This window comes from Grampus griseus (genome assembly GCF_964374135.1).
Source record: "Grampus griseus genome assembly, chromosome: 20".
NCBI lineage: Eukaryota > Metazoa > Chordata > Mammalia > Artiodactyla > Delphinidae > Grampus > Grampus griseus.
The window spans coordinates 24,154,564-24,169,655 of record NC_139014.1 but is presented as its reverse complement, the minus strand read 5'-3'; the positions used below and the strand labels follow the sequence as shown (position 1 = coordinate 24,169,655).

Genomic DNA, 15,092 nt, shown 5'->3' with positions numbered 1-15,092 from the left:
ACGCGTTAAAGGGTGCAAAATGTTCCCTATGGGAAATTGTTAAAATGCAGATTCCAGGGCAATCTGAATTTTAAAAATTTTCAAAGTGAACTATACTAGGAAGCTCCGAGGACCTTGAAGGAAATGATCCTTTGCCCCTCCCCACTGTTCTCCCTCCACACCTCGGGTAGAGGAGGGCCACACTGAGACCACAGTGGTTGGCTTGCCAACCCCCAATATTTAGTGGGAGTGCGGTTATGTGGGTTGTGAAAAGCCACAGTCAGAGGTTGGGATGGAAGGGTTGAAGTGTACAAGCCAGCGTCTGGGGTCAGTGGAAGGCTGTGGCGAGGAACGGGCAGGGGAGGGGAATACAATCGCGTGGAGGGGAAGGGGAGGGCTCACAGGCTCCGGCCCCGGAAATCCGATCCCTTTAGGACCCAGAGGTGCCAGTCCCCAGCGGCGGCTGCGAGAAGGGCAGCCGCTTGGTCTCCGGCAGCCGCCGCTCGGGCAGAGCCAGAGAAAGACCGAGGCTCGGGGCGCGGGGGGGAGGGAGGGAGGGAGGGTAGTGCAGCGGCGGAGCGGCCCGGGCCGGCCAAGCAGCCATGGGCGCCCTGGTGCCGGGCCCCCCAAGAGCCAAGGCCCCCGGCCGGGGTTGGGGGTGCCGGGGCTACCAGCCCCGCTGACACCGCCTCGGACGATGTGAGCCGGCGCCTCCGCTGCTGCTTCGCGGGCAGGGCTCGCAGTCCCACCGGCCCCGGCCGCCGCTTTTCTAATTTGGGTGGGGGCGACCGTTCCAGGCCGCTCGGTCTTTGGTAGAGGGGCTGGCTGTCTTTGGCAGCTTGACTGGGGGAGGCGACCCACACAGGGCTCTCGGAGATATTTTTTCCCTTTTTTTTTTTTTAAAGCGAGGTTAACTGTTTTGAGCAGCTTGGTTTTGGGGGGAGGCTAAAAAAGGCCTTTCGGGGTTCCTTTTCTCTGGGGGAGGGGGCGGTGGTCCCGACTTGGCCAGCCGCCTGTTGGAAGGGGGGAGCGGGAAGCGTGGGGATGAGAACCCGGCTCCCCCCACTATGATGAAGACGGAGCCGCGGGGGCCCGGTGGTCCCCTCCGGAGCGCTTCCCCGCACCGCAGCGCCTACGAGGCGGGCATCCAGGCTCTGAAGCCGCCCGACGCGCCCGGGCCAGACGAGGCACCCAAGGCGGCCCACCACAAGAAATATGGCTCCAACGTCCACCGCATCAAAAGTATGTTCCTGCAGATGGGCACGACGGCGGGCGCGCCGGGCGAGGCGGGCGGCGGCGCGGGCCCCACTGAGGCCTTGCGGGCGCCCGAGCGCGGCGTGCGCCTGTCGCTGCCGCGGGCCAGCAGCCTAAACGAGAACGTGGACCATAGTGCCCTGCTGAAGCTGGGCACCAGCGTGTCGGAGCGCGTGAGCCGCTTCGACTCCAAGCCCGCGCCCTCCGCTCAGCCTGCGCCGCCGCCGCACCCGCCGTCCCGGCTGCAGGAGACGCGGAAGCTGTTCGAACGGAGCGTCCCGGCGGCCGCGGGCGGCGACAAGGAGGCCGCGGCGCGGCGGCTGCTGAGGCAGGAGCGCGCCGGCCTGCAGGACCGGAAGCTGGACGTCGTGGTGCGCTTCAACGGCAGCACCGAGGCGCTGGACAAGCTGGACGCCGACGCCGTGTCGCCGACGGTCAGTCAGCTCAGCGCCGTCTTTGAGAAGGCCGACTCGAGGACCGGCCTCCACCGCGCGCCGGGGCTGCCCAGGGCCGCGGCCGCCGGGGCGCCCCAGGTCAACTCGAAGCTGGTCAGCAGGCGGTCCCGGGTGTTTCAGCCGCCCCCGCCGCCGCCCGCCCCGTCGGGGGATGCCCCAGCCGAGAAGGAGCGCGGCCCCGGAGGGCAGCAGCCCCCGCAGCACCGAGTGGCCCCCGCGCGGCCGCCCCCCAAGCCTCGGGAGGTGCGCAAGATAAAGCCGGTGGAGGTGGAGGAGAGCGGGGAGTCGGAGGCCGAGGCGGCGCCCGCGGAGGTGATCCAGGCGGAGGTGACGGTCCATGCGGCCCTGGAGAATGGCAGCGCCTTGGCAACCACCGCCAGCCCCGCGCCCGAGGAGCAGAAGGCCCAGGCGGCCCCCGAGGAGGAGGCGGCGACCGTGGCGGCGCCTGAGAGAGGGGTGGGCAATGGCCGGGCTCCGGACGTGGCCCCCGAGGAGGTGGACGAGTCCAAGAAGGAGGATTTCTCGGAGGCGGACTTGGTGGACGTGAGCGCCTACAGTGGGCTGGGGGAGGACTCTGGGGGCAGTGCCCTGGAGGAGGACGACGACGAGGATGAGGAGGAGGGTGAGCCCCCCTACGAGCCCGAGTCGGGGTGTGTGGAGATCCCGGGGCTTTCGGAAGAAGAGGACCCGGCCCCGAGCCGGAAGATCCATTTCAGCACGGCGCCCATCCAAGTAAGTGAACCCCCTCCCCGCCCCCGCGCCGCCCCTGCCACGTGCACGCAGTCGCCCCCGCCTCGCCAGCCAGCCGGGTTTGGCAGGCTGAGTCAAGCCCTGTCACCCAGCCCCCTTCCCAGAAGTTACCACCCTAAGGGGGGCGTGGGGGACTTCCAGCTGTTTGTCAGAGGGGGAAGATTTTTAGGCCTGAGCCGGGGTGGCCTGCTCTGACCTGCCCTCAGGTTCCTGAGCCCGCTGCCCCGCCCAGCTCTGGGGCTCACCTGCCCTGCCCTGCGTGGGTCCTGGGACACCTGCTTTCCCTTCCTTTCCCAGACCTTCGTCCTCCAGAGGCTGCCAGAGGCGTGGGCTTGGGTGGTGGGAAGGTGTGTCTGTGTATGTGTGTGTGCGTGTGTATCTGTGTCCTCAGGAGAGCCTCCCCACTTTGGTCCTTACTCCACTCTGGGCTGGAGGAGCCTGGGGAGCTTAGAAACACCCCTGCTTTCCCCCTGCACCAGAGCTGCATGGGGGGATGGAGGAGCAGGAACGTGCAGTGGCCTGCAGCCCTTCCTCCACAATGTCTGTAGCCCTCACCCCAACTTTACAGAACTGAAAGAGGGAAGCAGGTCTGTGAGGTTGAGCTGAGCTGGGGCCATGTGACTCGGGCCCTGTTCCCCGGGGTGTGTGCTGGGCCAGCTCCCGAGGTGGGGGTACAGGGTTCCACGGGGAGCAGGCGCTTTCTGTGGGTTTTGAGGAGACTAGGCCTTCTGAGGGGTGTGGAGAAGGGAGGGGGTGAGGCTGGGAAACCCCCAGGTGCTTTTGCTCTTGGCCTTGGCAGGGCCCAGGCGCTCTTGCCTCATTCTCTGGGTGCCCTCTTTTTTGGGGACTCAGCTGCGTGTACACACACACACACACACACACACACTATTGGTGATTGGTTTGTGGGTTGTGCCAGTGCCCTGAGATCCTCAGGAGAATGTTGATGGTGAGATCCCTGGGAGAATTAAGAACCACAGCCCTCCTACCACCACAGCCTTTCCTACTACCCTCCATTCTCGGCTGGCACATTCAGCCTAAAGGCTCTTTCTCATCACGCCAGGCTCAGCTGTGCCCAACTCCAAGTCTGCTTCATGGGGGTGTCCAGGCCAAGGAAAGTCCAGCCTTTACCCCTCACCAGTCAAACCCTCATCTGTTTGACTGAAGTTTCCATAACTACTCCTGGACACTGAAGCTGCCCAAGTTTCCTCTCACCTGCCCCAGCATCTTAACCTCTGTTCCTCTCCCACCTCCACCCCAGGGGGCCTGAAAAGTGCTACTCCCCGCCTGGGCCAGCCCCTTCCCCCAGCTGTGACCTCACAGGCCCTTTCCCCTCCCCTCTCCTCTTCTGAAGGTGCTGGCATCCTGGAGGGAGAGAATTGAAGATTATGGGTGTTTCTGGGGACACTGAGGACAGAGGTGGGGACCACTGAGCCGGTCAGGACCTCCCCCACCACCACCACCGGCAGTTCTCTGAGCTGTCTGATCCCCTCAGTTGGAGTTTGGTCTTTCAGCCCTGGGCCTCTGACTGTCTATATTTGACACCTTACCCTGATTTTTGGGTAGAAAATAGCACATGATTTGGAACAGTGCTCTCTGACTCCCTGGTGACTGTTGCTCGCCTGTGTGTGGGAGCCTGTGGTGTGGGGTGCCGCCTGTGCGTGTCTGACGTTTGACCTTACTGGGAATTTCCTCCCTCCACCCCCCAGTTTTTCCCTCTCTTTGCTGCGCCCCCTGCATTGATACTAAGTCCAGATCTTGTGCCCCTTGGATGACCCAATTGTTGCCTTTACGGAGGCTTCTGCTGAGGACAGAGAGCTCAATTCCAGATTGTCACCTGGAGAGGGGGGACTGGGTCCAGGGCCCTGAGGTAGGCTGGGCACATGGTGGTGGGCAGTGGTGAGGGGTGGTCTGGGACCTCTGAGCCTGAGGCCTGGGTTTCCTGCAGGGGGCAGGATTTGATAGGCTGAGAAAAGAGGGGAGGGCGAAGCCCAGGACAGGCTGTGAGGGTGTTATGGAGGTCACTGTGTGTGTGTGTGTGTGTGTGTGTGTGTGTGTGTGTGTGTGTGTGTGTGTGTGTGTGTGTGTGTGTGTGTGTGTGTGTGTGTGTGTGTGTTTGCGTGTGCTTACACAATGGGGGGGTTTTGTTGACCCAGGCCACCACATAGACTGAGGGATGAAGGAACCATCTCTGCTGGAGTAGAGGGTGAGGGTCAAAGGGACTCAGGTACAAAAGGGGGCCAAAGCCAGTTTGCCAGGTCTAGGCACACACCAGCCCCTGTCCCAGGGCCTGGGGCATATGTGCAAAGGGGACAGAGTCTCAGTGACCCACCCTCCAGTCTCATCCCGCCCTGTCACAGGCTAACCCCCGTGACCTTGGGCAGCGGACCTGGCATTTTGCACTATGTGTGGATGAGGTAGCCCGTCCCTCCCAGGAGCTTGGGGCTGCTGGCTAGATGTCAGGGGGGCAGCCCGACTACTGCACAATCCACAAGGAGCTTTTAAGGGTTTGTGTTCAACTTTCTCTGATGCTGTGAAGTTGAGGGCAGTGAGTTAAGTGACCACATGGACTCCTCCAGCTAGGAGCCCCCTTGTGGGAGTGGTGGGGCTTCGCGGGGGTGACACCAAACCAAGGCTGGGACACGAGAGTGCCGCTGCCGGCCTGGGTGCCCGTGGAGCCTGCTCCTGGAGGAGTGGGGCCCTGGCAGGGGCCTTGGGGGAGACGGTGCCCCACTTCAGCTGCTCAGGCCTCAGGCCCAGCCATCTGATAGAGCTGCTGCCACCCTTCGTCGCCCCCGCTTGGCTCCAAGTGGTACCAGCCTGTCGCTGCAGGCAGTGAAGCAGGAACACGTCATGGTACCCCAAATGGTGCTCATTAACCTCCCACCAGGGGCACCCTGCCTGGGCCCAGAATTAGGTACTCCTGCAGAGCCCTTGTCCTAACTTCTCTGCTCTTTGGAGGAGGGTCAGGCTGGGGAATTTCCCTTTCTGCTGAGAGACAGCAGAGGGGTACGGGGGACAGTAAGGCCGGGTTCGCTGTGGACAGTGTCAGAGGCTGCCACCTTCCCGCTCTCCTTGCTTTCTGCAGGGCACTGGGCCCAGGACCTCTGCCCAGGCCTCCTAGTGCCCTGGGGATAGGGGCGTACCTCAGAGAGCTGAGGTTCTAGAGGGAGACTGAGGCCTGGCTGTGCAGGCAAGGCCATAGGGGCTCCTCTGGCCTGCCCTCTCTCCATGGGGGTAGAGGTGGTCCTTCCTGCCTCCCTCCTCCACCCTGGCCTCCACTGCAGGTTCAGGTCAGCTGGGTCCTGGGTGCCCCTCTGCCTCTTTCTACCGCTCTCTCTCCTCCCTTCCCCCTCCCTGCGTCTCCACTCCCGTCCGCCACCCCCCAAATGTGGCATCCTCCAGCATCTCCTTCACTCTTTCTCCTCTTCCCCTCTTCCACTCATCCTGTTCCTTCCTCTCTCCTGCCGTCTGTGTCCGTGCCCACCCTCGCCTCTGTCTGGGACAGGGGCTGTCTGTCCATCTCTCTGTGACCTGGGGACCTGGGTTCCTGAGTGTGACCGTTTCTCCGGCATTGACCTTCCTTTCCTACTCCAGTTGGCCATGCTCATGTGGTCGGAGCTGCAGGGGAGTAATGGTGTGGATGCGGCAAGGCTGGCTCCCTTTCTCTCTCACCCCACAGTTCCGGAACCAGAAGGGCCCCCACTCTGAGCTGGGGTCATTGCGGGCTGGGGGAGGCCTGTGTCAGGAGGGGAGCGCGGCGGGGGGCGCAGCCTGCCCGTTGGGCCCCCTCTCAGCGGTTTAGCGCTCGCCCTCCTGCGGGCTCCTCTGACAGGCGGCCTCCTCCCCAGGTGTTCAGCACCTACTCCAACGAGGACTATGATCGCCGCAACGAGGACGTGGATCCCATGGCAGCCTCTGCTGAGTACGAGCTGGAGAAGCGGGTGGAGAGGTTGGAGCTGTTCCCTGTGGAGCTGGAGAAGGGTGAGCCGGGCCTCCTGCGCCTCCTCCCCCGTGCCAGCTTCCACCCTGGACCCTCAGGCGCTTCCACAGAGACGTTCTGCTTCTACCTCTAACTGGGCCTCTGTCAGCGCCCCACGGCCCCACAGACTCAGCCCAGCCCAAGCTCCTACCGCCACCACCCCTGTCATGCTGCACTATGTGCTTCTGAAGTCATCAGGCCCCCCGGGAGCACTGGGGGCTGGGTCCTGGGCTGTGTGGGCCAAGCCTTGATGGGAGAGCGACGGTGGAGGTGGGGGGCAGGCCTGGGTGGAATGGTCACATCTAACTACGTCCTTGTGTACAGTGAGGGGGCCGGGAAAAGAAGGGAGGGGCCGCTATAACAGCATTTAACAGGAAACCTGACCAGACTCGGGGGGATCCCCAAGGAAGTGATGCTTGAGTTGAGCCCTGAAGAGGAGATCAGGGGAGTGTGGGAGAGAGGAGAGACCTGGTGGATTCAGAGGGTGGGGGAAGAAGGGTGTGCAAACAAGGCCTTGTAGACCACTTTTTTCTAAGATGGACCGGAAGTCTTGCAAGGCCTGGGAAAGGTATTCTAGAGAGACCACACCAGGCTGTGCTGTGGGGTGAAGGGTTATAAGTGGATGGAGACGGGCCACTGCGGTGTGGACAAGACGATGGCCATGCAGGAGGTGGATGAACAACTTGAGAGCTTCTTAGAAGGTGGGATCGGCAAGAGTCGGTGGTTACTTGGCTTCCACAGAGGGTACGAGGGGGCGGGAGGAATCCAGGTGGCTCCCAGGCCCCATGAAGGAGTGGCAGACAGGAAAAGCCTGTTTGTGGGGGAAGATCATGAGTTTGGATGTCAGAAGCCCGTTAGACAGGCGGGGGCAGCAGCTGTGGAGAGAGGAGTGGGTCTAGGGGGAGACAAAAGCAGGAGGTCTTGAATTGTAAAGGCTGTGAGCAGCGATGAGACTGCTTAGGGAGGGGGGAGATCATCCCCATCGTGGCTCCCTCAGTGGTCCTGTGGCCACCACACACCTGCATCTGCATCCAGACAGTACCCCTCAGCACCTCTGCTGCCCGTCTGTTCTTTGGATGGGGCAGAGGGCAGGCAGTGACCCAAGAGCATCCTAGTTGGCAGAGAAGAGGTGGCCAGAACCATGTCCCTTCCCCAGGTGTGGGACACCCCCACGTGGAGACTGCTTCTTGAGGTGAGGCCATACCTCAGCGTGAGGGTAGGGGATGGGGAGTCGCTCACTCTGTCCCCTGCAAGCCCCAGGCTGGAGCTCCTCACCCCACCCCCCTACCTGCTTCTCATCACCCTCTGCTTCGCAGATTCCGAGGGCCTGGGCATCAGCATCATTGGCATGGGGGCCGGGGCAGACATGGGCCTGGAGAAGCTGGGCATCTTCGTTAAGACTGTGACTGAAGGCGGTGCGGCCCATCGGGACGGCAGGTACCGCCTCCCCTTCCCTGATCAGCCATCATGTATGGGGCGGGCCACTACCTGTGTGGGCTCAGATGTTCGTGGAGCACTGCTGTGCCAGGTGCTGGTCCAGGCCCTGGGGGTACAGTGAACAGAACAGGCGGAGTGCTCGCCCTCATGGCACGTGCATGCTAGGGGGCTGTGTGTAGGTGGTGTGTGTCCTGGTTTTGAGTGTGTGTTGGGCCATGGGGAGGAGAGCACGGGTGTGGAGGCTCTGTCCTAGCAGAGTACCTGTGAGCTTTTTTTTCGTTTAGCAAACACTGAGCCTCTGACCCTGTTGTAGGGCTGGTGCCAGGCGCTGGGGAGTCAGTGTTGAGGCCTTGCCCTCAGGAAGCATGCAGTGTAGTGAGGCAGATGGATGAGTAGTGGATACACAGAAAATGGTGAAACAGAGAAAAATACAGGGTGCCACTAAACCCTAAAACAGGAGGGCTTGACCTCTCTGGGTATCAGGGAAGTCTTCCTGGAGGAAGTGATGTTGGAGTTGAGACCCAAAGCATGAGCAAGAGTTAGCTAGGCTGAGGGAGTGGGGCAGGCAAGGCATTGCAGGCAGGGCACCGAAAGCAGGCAGGTATAGCTGGAGCTAGAGACCACAAGGGATCAGGTGTGCGGTGAGGCTGGAAGAGCCAGTGGGGGCATGCCAGGGAGGAGGCTGCTTCTTGCCTGTGTGCCTGTGTTTGGCCTCTGAGGCTGGAGGGTGTGAGTTCTGTGGGTCAGAGGGCTCAGGAAGACCCCCTGGAGTTACGGGCAGCCCAGTGACCCCTCTGGAGCCTCCCTACTGTGTGTGGATTGCAGAGGGGGAGCGGGAACAGCTGTAGGGCACCCCTGGGTTATTGTAAGTTAAAGGCTGATATCAGGGGTACCTTGTGGTACCTCTAAGCACAGACCCCTCCACGTGACAGAGGTGAGTGAGTGTCCTTGTGAGGACCGGGGTCATGATGCTGGAGGTGGGGTTGCCTCGTTCAGGGAGCTTCTGTCTGCTGCAGCCCAGGTGGCATGGCGGGCTGGGGTTGGGGGGTCAGAGAAAAGGAAGGAAGGCCATCCCTGCTCTTTCACTTACCCCTCATTTGAACTTTCCAGAGCCTTTCCCATGGTCTCTCGTTGGCCGGGTGGGGAGTGTGTGTGCATGTGAGAGTGTCCCCACACGGGGCGTGTTGGTGTGAGCTGTTTACAGTAGGCTGTCTCCTCCATTTCTGTGTGGGAGCCCTGCGGGGAGGCCTGGCACTCTGGGGGGAGGTGGGAGTGGAGGAAGGAGGTGGCCGAGGGTCCCTCCCACGCTTTCGTCCCCCTCGGTGGCCTGTCTGGACCACCCCCATCTCCTTGTGTGGAGAACAAGGGCTTCCAGCACCACAGCTGGGGCGTGTTGGGGGCTGTGCACCTGTATGGGGGCAGGGGGTGACCCTGTGGGGCTGTGTGAGAACACAGGTCTCAGGCATTGGGAGGAAATCTGCGGACTCGGGTCTGCACGGAGACGGATGCATAAGACGGCTGTGTGTTACGTGTGCGCGGCAGGCCCTTGCTGGTGTGCATGGCCGTGATGAGCTCTGTGGGTGTCGCACTGGTCCGCCGAGTGTGGTGGAGGAGGGGAAATAGCTCGTGATTGTCATGGCAAGTGTGCTTGCCACCATTCCTGGTCCTGGATGCCTGGTCTCACTGCCCATGGGCCTGGCTGATACCTGGTCCTCCGGCCTCATGCATCTTATGCAGGCAGACAAAGTACCAGGTCCCTGTGGGGACTGAGCCTTGAGTTACTGATGGGAGGGGGGCCATGTCTACCCCAGCTCCACAGTTTGCCTCGTGACCCCCCCTAACCAGTGTCACCTCCCTTAGGATCCAGGTGAATGATCTCCTGGTGGAAGTGGATGGAACAAGTCTGGTGGGAGTGACCCAGAGCTTTGCAGCCTCCGTGCTCCGGAACACCAAGGGCCGTGTGCGGTGAGGCCCGGGAGGGTGGGGGCGGTGGGCAGTGGGAGCAGACAGGAGGCTCAGCCCTCATCTGGCCACTTTGCCCAGCTGCCCACGCCTAGTGAAGACTCTGGGTGGCCCAACTTACAGAGGAGCTTTCACCATCTCCCTGCCAGAAGGAACTGCTGTGTGCCTATCCCCTGCCCTGTCTGCCTTCGCATCTCTAGCCCCTGACTGCTGCTAGCCACCAGCACTCAGGCTTCAAGGCCCGTTGTCCACCATGCCTCCACACTGGCCTCTTGGGCTTATTCTCCTTTCTCCCTGCCTGTCCTGACTCATTCATTGAAGATCCAAGACGTGCAGGGAGAATGCCATCCAAATTGCAGTTCATCCCTCCCTCCTCTCTAGCCTGGTGATTCGTGTGAAGACTCCTCCCTGGGTCTGTCAATTAAAGGGGTTGGGTTAGAAGCTCCCTACGTTCCTCTCTGGCATAACATTCAAGGACCACTCCCTGCCCCCTCCAAGAGGGGCAATGCCCCCAGAAAAGGGTGGTAGAGAAACAGGATGTGGGTGGCCACGGAGAGGAGGGGCTGGTGCCTGGAAGTTCCACTATTTCCTCTCCATCCTAATCTCTAGTTGCCATCATCCCGCCCCTTCCTGAAGCTCAGGGCCTTGGAGTGCACACAAGACACCCGTCTACAGCCCCAGGGTCAGCTTCGCCAATCCCCTGCCTCGTTTTCTCCCATGTGGTGAGGGAAGAGCTCCTACGCTGGCGCCTCCCGAACTCCTGTCCCCTGTGGCCTAGCCTGAAGTTTGGCTGACGTCTCCCCTCCCCACAAACTGGCCAGAAGGGCTAGTGGGCCTCTGCTTCTCCTGGGAAGGAAACCCAATAAGGGCCCCCTGCTACCCCATTCATTATTAACACTCTGCAGTCTCTGGACTCAGTTCTTTCATTTCACCTCCCTGGGAGGACCTGGATGCGGAGAGGGGAATACCAGCGGGGAGGATGGTGGCATTTTCCGGCCAAGGACAGAGACAAAGGGAACGATGCTGGTGCCTCTGCAGATTTATGATTGGCCGGGAGCGGCCGGGTGAGCAGAGTGAGGTGGCCCAGCTAATTCAGCAGACCCTGGAACAGGAGCGATGGCAGCGGGAGATGATGGAGCAGAGATACGCCCAGTACGGGGAGGATGACGAGGAGGTAGGGACTCCGCCTGGCTGGCAGCGTCATCGCCCCCTGGTGGCTTGATGGAGTATTATAGCCGTCCTCTGCCTCTGCCACTTTCCAGGCCTTGTGAAGAACCCCAGAGCAACGCTCCTATCCTGGGGGAGCCCCCAGTCTGAGGGAGGCGATGCAGACCTTTCCCTTAAAGAACCTCTAGTCTGATGGAAGAGTCACACCCTCTGTCTTCAGAAAGCCTTCCTGGTCCTACAAGAAAAATGTAGTTCCCTCTAAGAGCCCCCACTCTGAGGGGACCTAGTCTGAGGAAGGAGACAGTTCCAGACCTCAGGGGACCTGCTGTGTGAGGGGGAAAGCAGAGGCTGTTTCTTCAGGGCCCTCAGTCTCACAGGGGAATTACCCCTGTCTTCTGGGGACTCTCCAGGCTGTTGGGGGTAGACACAAACCATGCCCCTGGGTGACCCCCAGTCTGCTGAGGGCAGCGTGAACCACACCCCTGGGTGGCCCCCAGTCTGACATGGGCAGACTGCTGCTGGCCTAGGCCCCAGTCCTCAGGGCTGAGGGAGGTTGTGGTGGGCAGGGTGCACAGCCGCCTGTCTCCCTTCGCAGACAGGAGAATACGCCACTGACGAGGATGAGGAGCTGAGCCCCACGTTTCCAGGTGGCGAGATGGCCATCGAGGTGTTCGAGCTGGCAGAGAACGAGGATGCCTTGTCCCCTGTGGACATGGAGCCTGAGAAGCTGGTGCACAAGTTCAAGGAGGTGGGCAGAGGGGTCCCTGGGCTGGTGGAAGGCAAGGGCAGGCTGGTATCCAGCCCCGCAGTACTGCCTGCCCCAGCCCGAGCTGAGTGCCTGTGCCCCTGCCCCCACAGCTCCAGATCAAGCATGCCGTGACCGAGGCGGAGATCCAGCAGCTGAAAAGAAAGGTAAGAGCGGCGGGGAGTGGGGGTGGGGTGCTGGGGGAACGACCCCTCCACCCTCACACTGCACACGCTGGCCCTTGCCCTCCACCCACAGGTGCGTGCAGAACCAGCCGCTCTGAGGTGAGGGAGGGTAGCGTTAAGAGCACAAGCTCTGGACCCATCTCTCCACCACTCACTTGCTGCTCTGGGTCTCATTCTCCTCACCTGTAAAATGGGTTGATAACAGTGCCAACACCGTAGGATCACTGTGAGGATAAAATAGAATAATACGCGTAAAGTCCTTAGTACAGTGTCTGACACATAGTAGGTGCTCAATAAAAAGTTGTGCTGTTAGCCGTCAGCATTCTAACAGCTGAACGTGGATGTCTTCACGTTCACGCAGTCCCACACGTGTCCTCTACACACAAGCCCAGCGGTAAACGTAAACCATCCAGGGGTCCAGGCACGTGGTACCCACAGACTCACTCACCCAGACACCTAGAGACACCCACTCTGCTCAGACATAACACGGGGACAACGGACCCATGCTTCACATGGCAATACCTCTGTGTCCGTCTGCTGTGTCCGTCCGCTGTGAGACACAAGAAGAGTGTCACAGGACGTGCGCATTCTCACAGAGATGCTGATGCTACCAGTTGGTGCACACACGTGACATCTACAAACACACATATGTGCTATGTACAGACACCCACATGAGCACACTGGGTGCCCACACCCTCACAGGCATAGATACACAGACTTCTGATACACAGTCTGTACTGGGTCCCTGCTGGGCCTGGACATTAGGAGTCCCAGTTCCCCTGGGGCTTCCAGTGTGGCAGGGAGAGGCAGGGGCACATAGGGACTGTGCAGACATGGTACACACATGTGCACTCCCACATGTGGGCTTAGACCAGCACACCTGGAGAGAGGAGAGCGTGAAACAGCCCCAGGGGGAGGGCAGGGTTTAGATGACTGAGGCAGGGGAAGGGCATTCCTGGCAGGGAGACCAGCGTGAGCTTGGAGGCTGGCTTTGGAAGGAGGCCAACAGGCTGTGGCAGCCGTTCCTGTGGGGGAGAAGTGGGAGACAGCTGGACTGCCAGGGTGGGCTACGCTTGCAGTGTCCTGACACCCTGCTAAGGGCTCCAGCCTTGATTCTTTGGCCGTATGGGGCCACGAGGGGGAAGGTCACTGCCGACAAAGTGGGAGGCGTGGGGGTGAGCAGGACTTGGAGGCCGGCGAACCAGTTAGAAACCCGGGTGATGTCCCGGCAGGGATGGGCAGGGCTGCCCAGGGCACAGGCAGAGGGAATGGATAGGAAGGGCGGGTTTGAGTTGCATTTTCTAGGGTGAGGTGACAGGCCTTGTTCCTGGGTAGATGCGGAGCATGAAGGGGAGGAGCTGCTGGGCGCCTTCTAAGTGCTCAGCGCCATCTAGGACCTGTGATGGGCGAAAGCAGATTTGATCCTTGCCCTTGTGCGGCTTAGAGTCTCTGCACCGACACTGGTATCACAGAAGCTGACCCGGGCTCTAGAGGAGAGGACAGGGCCGCTGAGCTAGAGCCAGCAGAGCCTGATGCAGCCGGGCTGTGTGTGGGCTGTGCTGTCAGAGGGGAATCACGGGAGACTTCTAGGGAAGTGATGCACTAAGGAGAGGGCCTAAGGGTGAGCTAGTGGGAAATGACGAGGCGGTGGGAGGGTAGGTGTGGGCATTCCAGGCACAGGGAACGGGGAGGCAAAGGCCCTGCAGCAAGAGGGAATGTGGCAGGTCTGAGGATGTGCACGAAGGCCTGTGTGGCTGGGACACAGAGGGCAAGGGGTGTTTGCAGCCAACGAGGTTTGAGGGGCAGGCAGTGGGGCTTGAAGCTGAGCCCTGGGGTGGCAGTGAGATGACGGCACCTTTGGATGGAGGTGGGCTAGTCAGAAAAGGAGGAATAGGTTTGTGTGGGTGGGGGCAGGGTGCCTCTGAGGAGCTGGGAGTAAATTTGGGCTGGAGGTGCGGGGCTCAGTACACAGAGGTGGTGAAGGAGGTGAGTAGAGAGAGAACAGAGTCCCCAGGACTGGGCTGTGGGCGCTGGGAGGTCTGCACTGGGGTGGCCAGGGAGCTGGGAGAGGAGCCAGGACTGTTGAGGAAGCCACAGAAGCCAGGGCTGCAGAGAGGGGATAGAGGGCAATGGTGACCCTCACCTGCCCTCACCTGCCCTCACCTTTACCTCCACCATCTCACTGCAGCCTCTGTGAGCTTGGCAAGGAAGGAATCACTCCTGCTTTACAGATGGGAGGACTAAGGCTTAAGACAGAAGTGGCCTTACCCCAAGGCCCCGAGCTAATCAGCGACGATCCTGGGCCTCCGGCCTTCTAGGAGTGTGGCACGTGTCAGGGCCCCTGGCTGGGAAGGCTGAGGTTGTGGTCCCACCTCGTCCCTCTCCAGCATTCGGTTCTCAGGCCCAGCCAAGGAGAGTCAGTAGCTGGGGGGCAGTGGGCTCCGTATCTGCGGGAATCATCCAGCGACTCTGGCCCCCGCCAACCCAGGGGTGTTTCTTCCTCTCAGCTGCAGAGCCTGGAGCAGGAGAAGGGGAGGTGGCGGCTGGAGAAGGCCCAGCTGGAGCAGAGTGTGGAGGAGAACAAGGAGCGCATGGAAAAACTGGAGGGCTACTGGGGCGAGGCCCAGAGCTTGTGCCAGGCCGTGGACGAGCACCTGCGGGAGACCCAGGCCCAGTACCAGGCGCTGGAGCGCAAGTACAGCAAGGCCAAGCGCCTCATCAAGGACTACCAGCAGAAGTGCGTGGCTGGGGCTGGGCTTCCTGGGCCTGGGGGGGCTGAGAGGCCTGTGGTGGCCTTCCCTCCCCACCCCAGCCAAGTCGGGAGGCAAGGAGCACAGAAGTTGGAGGGCCCTGTGGTGGGGATGCCCGGGTTTGTAATGACTGGGCCCCAGAGGCTTTGGGAGGAGCTGGGACCTCCCGCCCTGAGGACAAGGAGCCGGCAAAAGCGGCCCAGGTGGAGCCGAGGACGGGGCCGAGGACCCTGAGACGCTCTGGATGGAAGCTAGACCAGACCCCCTTACCCACTGTCTGTCTCCCACTGGTACCCAGGGAGATTGAGTTCCTGAAAAAGGAGACGGCACAGCGCCGGGTTCTAGAGGAGTCAGAGCTGGCGAGGAAGGAAGAGATGGACAAGCTCCTGGACAAGGTAGGCCCAGGGGTGCCCTAGGGGCAGGCAGGTC

At 61.3% G+C, this 15,092-nt stretch overlaps 1 protein-coding gene and 1 long non-coding RNA gene across 2 annotated transcripts in view; one reads left to right on the top strand and one right to left on the bottom strand.

Annotated features, from left to right (window-relative positions):
- Positions 1-576: 576 nt before the first annotated feature.
- The window catches only part of PPP1R9B (protein phosphatase 1 regulatory subunit 9B), a 16,287-nt gene continuing 1,771 nt past the window's right edge, over positions 577-15,092 (top strand). Inside the window, exons 1-9 of the mRNA XM_082678200.1 lie at positions 577-2,420; positions 6,287-6,419; positions 7,734-7,854; positions 9,715-9,819; positions 10,855-10,990; positions 11,579-11,731; positions 11,842-11,895; positions 14,421-14,650; positions 14,962-15,058. Of these exons, the coding sequence (XP_082534326.1) occupies positions 1,047-2,420; positions 6,287-6,419; positions 7,734-7,854; positions 9,715-9,819; positions 10,855-10,990; positions 11,579-11,731; positions 11,842-11,895; positions 14,421-14,650; positions 14,962-15,058 (2,403 nt within the window). The 5' untranslated portion in view covers positions 577-1,046. The remainder of the gene's footprint in view (positions 2,421-6,286; positions 6,420-7,733; positions 7,855-9,714; positions 9,820-10,854; positions 10,991-11,578; positions 11,732-11,841; positions 11,896-14,420; positions 14,651-14,961; positions 15,059-15,092) is intronic.
- The window catches only part of LOC309837584, a 10,125-nt gene continuing 9,441 nt past the window's right edge, over positions 14,409-15,092 (bottom strand). The window contains exon 3 of the long non-coding RNA XR_014298273.1: positions 14,409-14,429. This is a non-coding gene — a long non-coding RNA (uncharacterized lncRNA). The remainder of the gene's footprint in view (positions 14,430-15,092) is intronic.